General features: G+C 45.4%; 1 protein-coding gene across 3 annotated transcripts in view; it reads right to left on the reverse strand.

The window, feature by feature from the left end:
• Window positions 1-661: 661 nt before the first annotated feature.
• Window positions 662-16212, reverse strand: part of fndc3ba (fibronectin type III domain containing 3Ba) — a 91053-nt gene continuing 75502 nt past the window's right edge. For all 3 annotated transcript variants that reach the window (XM_070979889.1, XM_070979890.1, XM_070979891.1), the window contains 6 exons: window positions 16003-16152; window positions 14334-14614; window positions 11828-12052; window positions 5775-5941; window positions 4756-4883; window positions 662-2586 (listed from right to left, as the gene is read on the reverse strand). In XM_070979889.1, the coding sequence (XP_070835990.1) occupies window positions 2275-2586; window positions 4756-4883; window positions 5775-5941; window positions 11828-12052; window positions 14334-14614; window positions 16003-16152 (1263 nt within the window). In that variant the 3' untranslated portion in view covers window positions 662-2274. The remainder of the gene's footprint in view (window positions 2587-4755; window positions 4884-5774; window positions 5942-11827; window positions 12053-14333; window positions 14615-16002; window positions 16153-16212) is intronic.

The following is a 16212-nucleotide window of genomic DNA, read 5'->3' on the forward strand; positions in this document are numbered from 1 at the left end:
AGCAAGGCACAGCATAGACAGAGGACAAGATACAGCATCAAAAAAAAAAAAAAAAAAAAAAGTTAAAAGAGGGGGAGGAAGACAGAAAGAAACGGAGGAAGAGAGGCTGTTATGATGGCGATGATGACAGCGATGGGGGTGACAGGATTAGATCTCCCCTCTGTAAGGCCTTATCCCTGAGGTACGTTACAGGCTGCCAATCAGAGCTGAGCGGCGGGGCTAAACTATTGCTCCGCCCTTCCTCCGTACCCCCCTTTCCCACCCAATTCTTCTTCCCCCACATCCAACCTGACAAAAAGTAGACGTCACACATTAATCACACAGGTCAGGGTGACTTCTTTGGATCATCAGGGTGTGTATTGGGCTGTACCTTGGCTTGGGTTTTTTGGGTTGGGACAAAGGGGGCTCAGGAGTCAGGCAGGAGGTCGGGGGGGGGGGGTGTTACATGTGTCAGAATGCCCTGTTCAGTTGAGTTGTGTTCTGTCAAAGGCTTGTTTGGTTAGTGATTATTTCAAGTCCCCAGAGAACATGTCCGTCTGAGGAGAGACCACAGCTACTGCTCTGATTACATGTCAATAAAGCACCTTTTAATAGAGAGAGAGAGAGAGAGAGAAGGAAGAAAGAGGGAGAGAGAGAGAGAGAGTAGGACATGGGCAGAGGGATGGGATGGATCGAAAGCAAGAGAGGAGCAGCCAGAGCAAAAGGTAATTACAGATAATTATGGGCTGGAGAGGAGAAAAGAGGAGGATAGTCTTCAGAAGTATCGATTCACAGACTAGGTGGAAGGAGAAACGACAGCTGTAGCATAGCTCTGGCTGGCGGCTGGCGGCTAAATGTCAGGGGGGTAAAGCTCAAGCTAACTCCTAACGGCTTTCCTGGTTAACACACACAGCTCTGAGAAGGGCAGCTAGCTGGCAGGCTGTTAGCACCTCTGGGTCTTCAACGCTACGGGCATATCGCTACTAAAGCTACAGATACATAGGCTGGAGCAATGGTACTTGAGATGGTATGGAAGGCCTGACCGAGGGCCAATCGAACGCTCAGCCCGGCCCTTTCCAGGTAAGTCGCAGCCAATCACGATCCTGTCCCGGCTTCCTAAACGCTAAAGCCAGTTTGTGCCCAACGTTCGAATACCCGCAAGGGTTCATATTCTGATCCAAGACCAGTGTTTAAGGGCTCCTTCAACCGTTCGCACAGGCTGCAGAACAGACCTCAGAGCTGCTGTTTGTGAGCACCTAGAGTCGACTCCTCCCTATTTCACACTGTAGTTCAGACCTTACGTTGCCATCACTTATATTACATCACTTCTATAGCATATCATATATATTTGTTTTGTATATATATATATATCTATATATAGATATAGATATAGATATATCTATATATAGTGTGTATATATATTAGATTACTGTTTTTCCATTCTTTCTTAGATATAATAAAATCACAGGATAGCAGCATCTTACACCACACATGAATTGCATCACTTTGGTAGCTGAATGAGTGAGTGATTGAATGTTACAAGCTGAGCAGATACGTGATTGGAGGAAATTTGTGTTTCTCACCGTCGCTGCATCAGTGTAATTGTACATGTGTGCGTGTACGTGTGTGTAAATTTGTATATGTGTGAGTGCGTTGTGTCTTTGTGTGTGAGAGCAGGTGCAGATTGCATGAACTGACCGACAGCCTGTAGAGTAGTAACAAACTGAATAATAAGGTATGAACGGCTAAAGCTTTGAAGGCCTACATTGGAATATGGCTGAAATGAATAACGACTGCAACAAAAAAAAAAAAGCAAAATTACACATTGAAAAACAAAACGAACAAAAAAAAAAGTAAGGCAATGACCATCAGGAAATATACACGTTCTCTAATCGAATATGTTTTAAAAAGATACAAAATAAAAACATGCAAGTCAGTCTGAGGAGCAAACTGCTTCGCTCACAGCTATTTTAAGGCTTGATTATCAGTTTTCTTTCCCAACCGAGGTGCAGCTAAGACAAGGCTCCCCTCGACAGAAATCCTTAACAAACGAGACAGACGGTGGTACGGAGACAGCAGAGAGACAGAGAGAAATGAGACCAAACTGAGTGAAGGCAGAAGACAACGGGACCGAGGTGAGGAAAGCCAGAACTGATACTTTGACTAAAAAACAAACATACATACATACATACATAGCCTTAGAAGTATATCTCAAGTGTTTGTTTTGATTTCATTCGGTTCTTTCATAGACTCTGTGATTTTTGCTTTCTCTTTCTATCCTATAGTTAAATTCCCTCACTTCATGAAGAAGTACTGTAGCAAGCAGGCGATGAGGATGGAGAAGCCCGCGAACACGCACACGATGAGCGCGGCGAAGCGCTCGTCGCTGGAGATCAGGCCGGCCCCTTTGCCCGTGTCCACGGCGCACAGCTCTCCGGGTGACGCCGTCTCCTGGCGGCGCAGCGTGAACAAGGAGGAGGGGCTCAGGGGTCCGCACAGCTCCTGGCACGTGTCCTGGCAGCGGCGGCAGGCGCCCACGCGGAAACGATAGTCTGTGTTGCCCTGGAGGCCAGAGATTTGGAACACGCCCTCTTCTCCCTTAAAAACCTGCGAGGGGAGAGAGAGACGGAACAGAAGAAAGTTTTAAGTTGCGTTGATGTGACCCCTAAAAACTCATCTCTGTGCATCAAAATGACAAATTCAGACGTTTTTTCCATGAAAGAAAATCCTCTCATGCCCTGAAATGGGTTACATGTAGCTCATCACTCATCAAATGCACAAACTTCTGCTGTCCGCTAGTCAACGCCAAGCGGTAATATAGGAGAAATTAAGGATTGGTCCCTTAAGTATGTGACGTATGAGACTCTCTGTCATTGGTCCACTGCAGCCCCAAAGCAGAAATGCTCACCCACGGCGTTCACTGCTTCTTCTGCTCATGATACGTCTTCTACCTGCATGTGTGCTTTGATCCCATTGAAATATGGCTGCTTGTTTTTGTCGTGCGGTCAACGTGAAGCTAACCGCAGGCGCCCGTTAACAAAGGGAACCGGATCAAGTGGAGTTACGGCAGCACACATCTGGCATCGCGCCCTCCTCCAGAGCATATTGAGCGAGCCCTGGTTTTATCGAATGTGTTAAATGTTTGCAGCACCATGCCGATCTTGTGCCTCTTCCAATGAAATTTGAGCAGCTATTGTCACCGACCTGCAGCAGAGCTGCTAAGAGTTTTATCCGCTGGTAAATGCAGGATAATAAATAAAGAACATCTTCTGTGAACTCCATTTTTCCATTGTAAGGGTGTAACATGCTTTCAAGCTTTGGGGCGTGCTAATAAGCTTCACTTGAAAACTGCTCCACATGATCAGAGGATGCAGATTTGAGTATATGAATCAATAAAACCTGTCAGGAGACAAAAAGTCGCAGGTGTGTATCCTGTAACAGCCAGCGCGCCCTGTTCCAACGTCCTTGGGTAAGACAACGAGCCCATACTTTTCTCATTTCTTACATAACTTTGTACATAACTCCCGAGACTGTCTCATAAAACAAAAATCATATCACAATGCAATGACAGCTCAAGGATGGAGTATCAATGTTAATCTCCTGACAGGTCGAGTTATTGTTCATTTTGGAACAGAAGAAGCAGAAGGCTGCTGCTGCTGCCGAGCTTCAGGAAGAAAGGCTGACAGGCAGGAGTGTGAATACCAGTAAAGGCAGATGATGGTTCCCCGAATTCAATGAAAAGCCTGTTTGTCTGTTGAGACACTTGAGGTCACATAATTTCCTGCTGATTAAAGTGAGATTCCGGTCACTGGCTCTGCTCCACACAGACATGAGTTTAATCGAGTGACGATAACTCTCAAATTTAAGGGTGTCTTCGAGTTTCACTTGATCCTACGCCGTCATCAAGGATGCAAACATGGCTAAAACTCTGTCTTCTGTGTCCGTGATCTGATGAAGAAACTCTAATTCACACCTTTACTCGTCCAGACTTGGTGTGAAAGGCTTCTTTTGGGTCAGTTTTTCCACCTGAATCGAGGATATGATGTCGCATGCGCTGCAGATTGTAAAGCCTGTTAAGGCAAATTTGTTATTTTGAGTAAATAAAGCTCATAAAACTCAACACTGGGCTCGAGCTGCAGCTGATCGAGAGCAGCGATGAAGTGTGTGTTTTACAGAACGATATCCTGATTTTCAGCTTTAGCGTACAAACATCGGACAGGAAGCACCACAGATCTGTATTGACCGCAAATGATGAACAAATATGCATCGCACATCCACACATGCACTCACACACACACACGCAGCTGCGGGTTTGTCCGCCGGCGAGTGTCAGCAGTTCTTCCCTCCAACCGAGTAAAACGGCCCAGAAGACAAACGTCTTTCTATCTGCCGTCTACGAGTCCGCTCATCGCTCCAGCTGCCAGCCGCCCAATCCCATATTTCCAAGAGCAGCCAAAAGATGTTTTTACTTGTTTCTGTGTTGTGATTCTCATTAATAGCATTCGATAAATTCTGCTGGCTCTGCAGATTCAGAGAGCGGTGTAGCAGATAGCGCTCTGTAAGACGTTCTCCGTCAATCCAAAATTAATTTTACATCTCCTCAGGCAGATTAGAAGATATCCTCGCAGTAGTCGTACACACTTCCTCAAAAATATGAATGAACCAAAAACTGGGGGGGGGGGGGGGGGGGGGGGGGGGGGGGGCTGGACTGGAGAGACCCCGGAGCTCTCGGCAGTATCCTCATATGACCTGTGTGTGTTCGAGTGTGAGACTAACCTGCTTGTATTCTGACTCGCGTCCCACCAGCACCTGCAGCACGTAGCTCACAGGATCTCCCCTCATTGGTGGGATAGTCTCCCATGTGATCTCGCACACGTTCCCCTCCAGCTGGTGCACTCTGGGCGCTGGAGGAATACATGGCGTCAAAAGACCGTTTCAATCACATGACAGGATGTCACACGTAGAATACGTGCAATTAAAAATCAATTCAATCACAGAAGCAAGCTCAGAAAAAGATGAGGTTATTATTAACATCCATCAGCCTCATAGAATCTAATGCTTCATATCAGCAGTAGTCTTTAGAGTAACTGATGCTTGTTTTGCAAAGCAATATTGTCCTTGAATGGTAATGTGATTTTATAATGGAAACAACAACACAAACATTAATTATTTGCATTAATTGCTGTGCTAAACATACGTTGTGCTAAACTCTGACCAGGACTGATTCATTGATTTGTCTCAACTCTTGCTGCTCTCTGTTGTTCTGAATCCTCAGAGAACCTTTTGCAGAGTTCACATGCGTTCAGTTTTACAGAAGCTGTTTGGGCACTTAAAGCTGTTATTCTCACGTTTGCAGACATGTCGCTGCTGTGCTGCACATTCACAGTCGTACCCATAATACTTTGCGGTTATAGCACCTGAGAGGACACCCTTTGGTGTGATTACTGCAGCTATAATAAGCCGCCGCCTCTCAGTTTACAGCAAAAACCACATGCTGGAGGCAATAATCAAGCAAGGCTACAAACATCTCTTCTCTGACAGCAAACAGAAGTAAATATCTTTTTTTGGCTTGTATCACCACTTTTGTACTGTAATTAATGCAACAGCTTGTGAAGTTTCAGCAATTTGCTGTTTACATGGCTGATTCTTTTGATTGGACGCCACAGCAGATGTTTCCTAGCAAACAATTTGCACATTGCTTAAGTCTTTGCAAGCTAAGACACTTCTTATGGACATTTCTTACAAAGAGAGGACTTTAAGCAGTAACATCAGCCTCTCGCTTTTCATCATTTTACCTTTGAGGGCTGGGGGTACAGACTTGGTGGTGCAGAAGGTGTGCGTGTCAGAGAAAGGACCCTCCCCAGCATCACTGATGGCCTGTATTCTGAAGCTGAAGCTGCTGGACTCGGTCAATCGCTGGACCTTGTAGGTGTGGCTGGGGCCGCGGTAGATCGTCACGAACCTGGACGGAGAACATGACGAAGAGGGACAGTGAGCCGTAAATCTAGAGGGAGGAATGTGTCGAAGGGTGAAGGAGAGGACGTCGGGAAGAGAGAGTGAGTCAAAGATTAAGGAGAAGGTGAAGAGGGAGGCAAAGGTGAGAGAACGAGTGATGGTGCCGTCAATGGATTAAAGGAAGGGAGAGATGCAGTGATGAGGAAAGAGTGAGAGCAGTGAGGGATGAAGCATCCACGTTTGACCTGCACTAATCACTAAAGCAGTTTTGGGACCATGTTCAGGATTGGATTTTCCTGGACTTTCATTGACTGATCGCGGCAGACATTACAAGTTAACTGTGCTCATTGTCAGTTCGCTCGCTGGCCAACAACTCTAAAGGCTGCATCAGCACAGGTTCAGCATACGGCGCCTTGAAGCCAGATTGTCTTGGGACATAAGCAGCTGAGACCTTGAAAGGAAACAGCGATGCTGTCGAGAAGAGAGGAGAGTGCATTTAAACAAAGATAGCGGTGATTTATAAACACGCAGGACGAATACTGACAGGAAGGAGTCGCAAATCTGATGAAAACGAGCACCAGGGAAAGTTTCTGGCTGGCTAGATGGACAGATTGATAGACTGAAGGAGAGGTGATAAGTGAAAGAATGAGTGAGTCAGGGAGAAATGGGAATTTGAGCAGAGAAGGGGTTATTTATCTCTGTTATCGGCTTTTCAGCACAATAAGGTAAAAGTCTGAGAAATGAAGTTGGAGAGAGAGAGAAACACAGAGGTGACGGGGGCGAGGGAGAAGATAGGAGGCAGCGACGAGGGGAGGAAGTCAGGGGAGGATATGAAGGAGAGGAGGAGCAGAGGGGGAGGAAAAGAGAGGTAATTATAAGAGGGGAGACAATGATGGAGGATCTGCTGTGAGAGGACGGAGAAGAGAGAGTGAGCGAGAGAGAGGTCACGCTTTAGCAGAAGGCTATAACTCCAGATGAGCTCTTTATGTAGCTGCACTACAGAGAAGTGATGTGTTTCTCCAGCTGATATACGATGTTGTTAATCCCCCGCCTCACCTCCAGGCCTTAAAGTTAACACAGACGCCCAGCGTGGCTAGAATTAGTCCAGCGGCTGCGACGCAAACGCCGCGAGGATCCCAGCCTCCTCTTGTTTACTCTCAGCTAACAACCGCATGTCTAAGAAGTGAGTAATTTTATGTATGTGTAGTAAATACAGCGACTTTCCATTATCATAAGTTTCCCTCATCGAAGCAATTAACACTCAGCAAAGAGCAGACAATAAAGACACACACACACACACTCAGCTGGATGAACTGCACCTTTGGTTGAGAGCCAAACAGAGCAGAGAAAGAGAGGCCAGAAGCAGACGAGCAAAGGACGTGTCATTGCTCTGATTGTAGCGATACGTTTCTTCTGTGCTCATTCACTGGAAGGCTGATATGTGACTTTACTATTTACTGATATCATAAAACAGATTCTTATTTATTTCATTTGCCCGTCAGGTTTGCTTATTGTGCCGTAAAAAGCAGGCATCTTAAAAACTATCTCATGGAGCCCAAAATTGTTCATCGCACAGAAAAGCTTCCACTTCGTGGCGTAGCATTATCAAACATCTTGTCCTTGCATTTGTACGAGTCACTCTGTTGCATAAACTCTGAGCAAATGTTACAAGGAGAGATCTTTTTCAACCGCCAGAAGTTTTAGCATTGCACAGAAAGTTCATTCATAACTTTATCCAGTTAATATTGATTAGAAATACACAGAAATGACCAAAATACATGTACATAGTTGTCCTTAAGGCTGAAATCATCATCAAATGTCTGCATTGTAAATATTGTAAATTTGTTATCGGTTGACGCAAACACGGTTTTAAGCTCCATGGACGTCTCAGCCTGAAATCTGAGAAGGCTACGATATCAAAAACTGAATGAATAAACTCTCCATCAGAAGTCCATTTGAGAACTTATCAGCCACCAGGGAAAAGTCAGAAAATCTGCAGGGAAGTGTCAGCAGTACAAGCTGCAAAAATCTAAACGGACATTTGTAAATTGATGATGATGTAAAAAAAGTATTTTTGAAGTTACAGTCAGGTGTGAGGTCTCCTGTAGATTCAATCTTGAGGTCAAGGCAAAGATTAGCCTAATAAACAACGCTTTAGGTTTTGCTAGCTTCTCCAAAGGAGCTCTCCTTCAATGTCCCGCCCCCAGCACTCTCTGATTGGTTACATGCCACATGTAAGAGCCTATCCAGGCAGAGAGGAGCGCATGCACAGAGTGGAGCGCAGCTGAAGAGCTTCTCTCCTCATGAAATCCAGGTGTCACCAGCGTTTGATAGATGAAAAGATGGAAGAATTGAATTTAAGAAGGCAGACAAAGCGATGGACGGATGAGTGAATAATTGTTATGAATGACAGAGCTTTGCCCCGAGGGCCCGGTCTTCTACCTGCATTCATCTTTGACTCCACTCCCAATACCCCTGCCAGAGGGTTTTCTGGCTAATGCAGATGCGGAGGAAGTGAAATGAGAGAAATCATCCAGCTTGAAGGGCAACAACAGGGCGAGGAAAACAAGTGAAGATGAGAAGAAGTGTAAACGGAGACGCGGATGGGAAAATTAACCTGTGGGACAAGAATGGTGAAGGAGAGGATTCAAAAGAGTGAATCTGAGAAAACAGCTTTGTTTATCATCATACACACCCATGAAGACATGGACGGACAGGGGGGAGAAAAACAAAGAGGGTAAAAGATGGGGAGGGCACACATTTCTCCACAGGTCCCCCAGAGGTCAAGTCCCCTTTCTAACAACAAAACGAGATGAATACATATGAATTAGATCAGCCAGAGACGGTGAGAGACAGCGCCGGGGACAGCCAAAGTCAAAACCATCAGTGGACAGTAATGCTGTTTGGCTACTGATGGAATTTATTGGCAAAATCTGAAATTATATTAGCAGAAACTGCAGCTGGCTATTCAATATGTTTGTTTACGGAGCTAAATATTTTCAACACTGCCCTTCCACTCTGCCTCCATGCATCATGATTATCAATGAAGCACCCATCAATTTATTCTAATAGAGCGTGATGAGGAAGAGCAGGCAGGAGAGGAGGAGCGAAGGAGGAAGAGCCCAGCAAGCCAGCCGAATCCATTCATCCATTCACGGCAACTGTCGGCGTGCACACGCACGCGCACGGCGTTCAAAAAATGATGATGCATCGCTAATGCGGCCGCTAACACACCTGAACGGCCTGTCGCACCCACCAGGAGCTGCAAAGCAAAGGCGATTAGGCTGAATCACTCAGGAATCACACACCGCCACTGATTCAGTCAGACAGAGTTTATGGAAAGTTTCCTCCTGGTGGAAATGATGAAGGTGAATCTGCATTAACACAGCGCCAGCTAACTGATCTGAAGTTCAATCTGACCACAATTCAGTCAGAGCTCCATTTCATCTTAATTTGAATCTATTTTTTTAATCTAGTATAGTAGTTTCTGTGAACATGTGTATTTATTTTTAAAAAATGTTTTTCTTTCCGACCTCAGGTCAGATGTTTTGTGATTTTCAGTGTTTTATCTGTTCATCTATGAATGCTAAAAATCCACCAAGGTCTTTGCTATCCTGCAATAAATAAAGTGCATGCTTTTTCAATGAATACTAATCAAACAGCAGCTTGTTTTTTAAAGCTGTATTAAAATGTATATATTATGTGACCATAAACAAAGCGCTAAACAGCCGCTACTATAATATCTGTGAATGTGATTATGAACTGAAAAATATCTGATGCAATTCATTAAAAAATGTACATTTTTAACCGGGACTGCAAAATTCCTACTCAAACTTTGCAAGGAACGTACAGAAATATGGAAAAACATCATCCCCGCTGAGAGGACAACAAGCCTTAATTCACACCCACTCCCCAGAGAGCAGGAAGGGACGCATGTGGACTCGAAAAAAGGCGGAGGGTTAAAGTAGGACAGGCCAGACTAACGATAAATTAGTCACCAATTTAAGGCTATTCTTGGATCACATGAAAAGCTACCATGGGGCACAAACAGAGTCTGGCCCCCTCTCCTCTAAATTCAATGACAAAAGCCACTCAAATTGTTTTCAGTGTCATTATAAAGTACAGAAAAAAAATAGAAATAGACAGAAGTGTATTATTTATGTGCTGCTGAACAGAGTTTCAAGCATGTAATGATTTTATAAACAGGCCGGATCAAGAAGAGGAGCGGGACTGAAAACTGGACGCGAATTTAAGTGAAAGAATGTCCAATAAGCTTTGTCTTCTTCTTCTTCTTCTTCTCCTTCTTCTTCTTCTTCTTCTTCTTCTTCAGTCGCGCTTGCTCACGTGTGCAGGTTGAAAGCAATGCGATGCAATGGATGATTCTCAAATCCCGCCTCATCCAAACATGCTGCACGCGGTGTGTGCGCACACACACGAGTGCACCCGAGCGTGGTCACAGGGACACAAACGCACACAGCCGAGCATACTGCGGCGCTAATCACTGCGCCAACTGGATATGGGTAAATAAAACTGTCTAAACTGTGAAAGCTGTTTTCATTTGGCCAGCAGGGAGTGTGTTCGTGCCTACGTGCGTCGCCTGTGTGTGTGTCGGAGAGGTTAGCAGATCTAGCCTGCCAGATAGCGCCCCATCTGTTGCCTGCTGCACTCTGGGCCATTCCAGGGGCGCCGAGGTGCCAACGCGATGCCAGCCAAGCCTTAACTCAAACACCGATAGCCAGCCAAGCAGAATGCTAGCGGGCCGGGCGGGGGGAGGGAACGGGACAACCTGACAGGTGAGCTGGCAGACAGAAGTGGCTCCTCATCGCTTCTCACTTCAGTCTTATTTGTCCAACCTTTGCTATTCCTCCTTAGATGTATTCGAGACTCTGTCACATTAGCAAAAATGTCCTCTTTCCAATTAAACTCCCCGCCGGCGGTCATGTTCTGTCCCTCCCCCCCTCCTCTGTCTGCTAATTCTCGGACTCCCTGTTTCTCTCTTTGTCACTCCTGCCTCACCAGTCAGTTAAATAGAGGCTTGATTGTTGGAGGCTGTATCCCGGCTGGCTCCAGATGCCCTCAACGTGACTACTCACTGGTACATCTGGTTACTGCGTGCACAGAAAAAAGCCCAGCGCGCGAGTGTCTGCGGTTCGTGTGTAGTATTGACCTTCGCAGTCCTGATTTGCTGTATTGACTAGCTGTGGGTTGACGAGTCTGAGAAATGTGGTGCGCAGCGTGGCTGAGAGGTCTAGAGAGCACATCCTCTGAGAGGAACATCGCAGTTTTAATCCCCGCTCGTAGCTGAGGCTCCGTATGAGAAATACTCTAATCTCGTGTACAGCATTGATGAGTGCCTTTTTGTCCAAAAACATCAAGAAACACAAGAAAAAAATCTTTTAGAACAATTAAAATTCATGTAAAAAATTAAAAAGTGCAGTTAGTGACTCCTCATTTGCATGCAAAGCTCATTAAAAAAGATCACAGTTGGTTGTTGCTGCTTATAAAAAGAGCAAAAATGTAAGCTGGAGCTTTAATTCAACACGGATTAAGTGGAACTGTATTAGCATATTGAATTATATTGTATTGTATTATATATGTGCCTTTGCATGCATTTACTGTTTTGATATATGCATTTTGATATTAGAAAATATATTAATTAAATTATATATTCTTAGATTAAAAACATTATTATTAAGTGAAGGCACTTCCTCTGTGCAGCTGTTAGCAGAAGGTTTGCATATGATGGGGAGCACAGTCTGAACGGAACTTGTGCTTCTTGTTCTCTTCCTTAAATGTATAAAAGTGAGCTTTAATTATCTTTTCTTAACCCGGTGCATCTGGAATCCAGTGAGCTGGACCCCTGTGACGTAAGAGCAGTGTGCGTGTACTCCACCTGTGGTTCTTGTCCTCCATCTGTAGCGTGTAGACCATGTCATCGACTAGCAGGGCGCGAGTGTGCGTGTTGCTGGCGTTCTCGCCCCACTTCAGCTTCAGGCTCTGAGGGCCCGCCGCCGCGCATTCGAGGGGGGGTGGCGCCGGAGGGAGGGGGCGTGTCCTCGCCAGCAGGGGTGGACTCAGGGGACTGGAGCCGATGGCGTTCACGGCCTGGATTTGCACACTGCGGGGCACAACGGGAGGGAGAGAGAGACAGATTACGGTTTGTTTGTTACAGACTGTTACACTGTGAAACATTTACTGATCGGATAGCGATAATGTCTTTAGAATTGGTGTTGACGTAACATGGAGACCAATGTTTGATTTAAGTTTGCAGGGATTAAGTTCACGAGCCAAGAGAGCATAAATGGTGGGTGTACGTTACGTTACCTTGTTTGTACTCGGTGTGTCTGCAGACCTATTTGTGTAATGGTGGAGTCATTTTCTGAGAAGAGGCTGACCTGGTGTGTTAGCTCTGACCTTGGATGTGTCCCATTACAATTCAATGTACTCTGCAGACTTAAATGTGTCAGACATCCTGGCCCACTTTTATCCCGTGGTATGGCGGTACGGGAGCAAAGATAAATCACTGCTGCTGATTACTTTACAAGATTTTTAGTCTCCAAGCAACAGAAAGTGTCTTCCTTGTTGTCCAATCCAAACAGCCAAACTTGAGGCGTAAGAGCGTCCACTGTCTGACATTTACAGTCAATGCAGGTTGTCTGCACCTGTAACCTTTCATTATAATTCATGCAGCCGAGTGAAGGCAGACGAGGAGGGGCAACATTCATCCATCCACTGGGCAATTAAACATATGGATAAAAGAAGCAAGAGAATGAAAGATAAGGCAGCTTGGCCTTTGATGCTGAGGGATTACATTTAGTCGTGTGGGGATCTACATATCAAAGCTCAAAATAGATTATGCTCTGGCTTCGCAGCATTTTGTTTCATCATGGAGTGAAGAGAAATAAGAGAAAAGGTGATTTTTTTGTGGAAAAAAAAGGTCATGAGTGGCCGCTGCACGAACACAAGACTTGAACTGAGCATGTCTCCTGCACAGCTGCACCTTCCTGCAAATATATGCATTTCAGAGACAGTAACTCGCTTCTCCTGTCAGTTTAAATGTGCACTTTCTTAGCAGCGCTGCTTTAATGAATCACTCAGTTACGTCTGAATGTGGCAATTATCCTCTTAATATGTCTCCACAGACTTAAACCTTTAGCAGTATTAATGGGCTGTGATGACATTAAGAGAAGGTGCTGATGGAAGGCTGTGAAACCGGAGGGGAAAAAAACAATCTCTGCTGCCAGTGCTTGTTTTTAAGCTGCTGGACACCAAAAGGTTACGAAGCTTTCAATAAAAACATGAACTGCAAGCAGAAAACATGCCGTTCAGGTGTACTAATGTAACTTTTCTTGACGTGTAAAATGTAAAAAAATACATTAAAATGACTATTTGAGCAGACAAAGGACAAGAAAACCTCCTGAAATCAAAACATTATCTGTCAACAATAACCTCAGAATGAAGACATTTCAAACCTGGACTAAAGCGCACACACAGCCCCCCCACCCCCACCCCCCCCACCCCCGACAGAGCAAACAACATCAACTGTGGCCCTTCACAAAGCACAAATAAAATCGGAATAATACCACTTCAAGTACCCCACTGCTGTAAATAACAACCAGAATTACCGTCATTGGTGCGCACGCACGCACGCACGCACATATATCCGCATGCATGTGCACGAGCACACGCATGCACAGTGTTCTGCCTCAGTGGAAGCCATTATGCAACAGAGCAGAGTGACACTGGGACAAAAACAAGCTCAGAATGAAAACAATGGTGTACGATCGCTCTGCCTCTTCACATGTCGTCTACCCTGGACACCCTCCTTTTTCCTCCCCCAGTTCAAAGAACTCACTACACGGACACTTACGCACACGCGCGCACACACACACAGGTAATCACAGAATGGCATACAGAGGCATAACAACAGTAGCTGGTGATTCAGGTTACTGAGTAGATGTTTACTGCTCCAGTACAGCAGGTCTGACATCACCGCTCATGCAAACATCATGCACATTACTACAGCGACTATAAACCACTACTGATACCTGTGTACCTTCAGCTCAAATCGCCATGTATATTTACATGTTGGATGAAAGTGATGTACTATGTAATATAGTATTTTTACTGTGAGTTATTAGTACTTTTACTGAAGTAAAGCATCTGAATAATTCCTCCACCACTGTCTGTATTGAAATAAGGTCTCCATTGTTGTGAATGGACACTAGAATGATATTCTGTTGAACTGATGCACAACCAGGGGGCAAAACAATAAATACTAAAAATATATTTCTCCCGTTTTTTCTTGTGCCTGCCAATTCATGTTGTGTATTTACTTGTAGCTCATGTACAGGAAGTGAAAATGATTCGGCGTTCATCATCATCATCAATCCCAGTACCTGTATTCACTGTCTGGCTGCAGGTCTGTGACAAGGTGGCTTGTCCCCGACTCCACAGTGATGGTTTGGTCGTCCAGGGTGATGACGTAGGAGGTGATGTCCGCACCGTTGCTGTTTGGCTCGTCCCACTTCAGGTAGAGGCAGGTAGATGGGGAGTGACCCGACTCCGAGGAGGCTGGGAGGTCCAGGAGGACGAGGGAGGACACCGGGTCAGGGTTTGTCGCCGGGGTCCGGAAACTCACCTGCTCGCTGTACTGACCAGCACCGGCCTGATTCACCGCCTGAGCGGGACACGAAAACACAGAGCGGGTGAGAGACACGGAGGAGACGGGTGAAATGAGTACCACAGGAAAACCAGCAGAGATCAATTCAAATGTTCTTAGTGAAAGAACATTGCTCCATTTCTTTCACTGTGCAACACAAATATTTCCACCTCAGGTAACCTCTTCAATGCCTCACATAAACTCACCGTGGACAGAACTAGGACATCTGAAAGCTTGAGCTAAAATAAGAAAAAAATCAACAAATTGTTCTTTGCTTTTCTTTTAACCGGCAAGCATACAGTAACAAATGATGGATTTATTGTAATTGAAAAAAGCAACAAACATACAGCACTTCCAAAAACACGAGCGGTGCTTATTTCTCACTCTAAAAAACGTACTGTAACCACTTTCCCAGAACAGCCCGGCAGCATTAACCTGAGCTCACAATCAAGGAGCAGAAGGCGTGATTTGCAGCCTACAGAGCGCTGAGAGAAAAGTCTTGACTTACTGCTTCATCCTGGCAATAAACTATCTACATACTTTGAGGGTGCGACGGGAAGAATGATGCTTCAGTCATATTTCTGATTTATCTTCATGTGTTGAAGATGTTTTGGCGAGGCTTGAAAAACATAAAGAAATGTGAGGACCTCTTTATTTACCTTTTCACTGCGCGAGTGTCTGGCTATTTAAAGTGTTCTCATATAACAAGCGTGTGTCAGGCTCCGCAGATTTGAGCCAGAGACCTCAACTGGGTCCCTGCAGTTCACATCTGTCCCATTACCTCACATAAGAGCGCACGCCTGCACACAAACACAGGAAGACAAATTGCATGTGCGCACACAAAAGCATTAGGATATTGGGATGACCTTGTGCTGTCCTTTAAACTATAAATGAGCTCATAAAGAGGTGAGCCATAAAATGTGCTGTTATTGGATTCAAAGCTTTAGAGGGTACATCAGGGGAGAAGGCAAGACAGTACTGTGTGTGTGTGTGTGTGTGTGTGTGTGTGTGTGTGTGTGTGTGTGTGTGTGTGTGTGTGTGTGTGTGTGTGTGTGTGTGTGTGTGTGTGTGTGTGTGTGTGTGTGTGTGTGGCAAATCCGCAGGGAAAAAGAAAGAGAGCACTTATTTATGCACTAGATTAAGAGTCAGAACACAAATAGAATCAATTACCATCAACCTTTCACTGCCCTCTGGTACTTGAAGCTCCCCCGGCTGATATTTATATGTGAGTGTTGTGTATCTGTCTGTGTTAGTGTCCTGACCGAGTCTCTGTCACGGCTGCATGCTGCAGACTTTTTATGTCTTGGAATCAAAAATCCCTGCGTGCCTGCGCATCAACGCAGTATCTGTGAGTGCACGTGGATTTCACGGCCACAGGCAGCTTCGAGCATGCTTGCGTGCGTTACCTGTAGCCTGCAGCAGAAATCCGTGGCAGGCGTCAAGTCTGACAGCTCACACTGTGTGGCAGACCCGCAGTAGATGAGCTCCATGGGCTCCTCTTCCCTCGCCCACTCCAAACGATACTCAGAGATGTCTGTACCCGAGCCCTCGGGACTCTGCGTCACACAGAAACACACACTCAGCTCAGGGAAACCAACAGGAAATGGGAAGTAAAA

This window comes from Chaetodon trifascialis, chromosome 14 (genome assembly GCF_039877785.1).
Source record: "Chaetodon trifascialis isolate fChaTrf1 chromosome 14, fChaTrf1.hap1, whole genome shotgun sequence".
NCBI classification, from domain to species: domain Eukaryota; kingdom Metazoa; phylum Chordata; class Actinopteri; order Chaetodontiformes; family Chaetodontidae; genus Chaetodon; species Chaetodon trifascialis.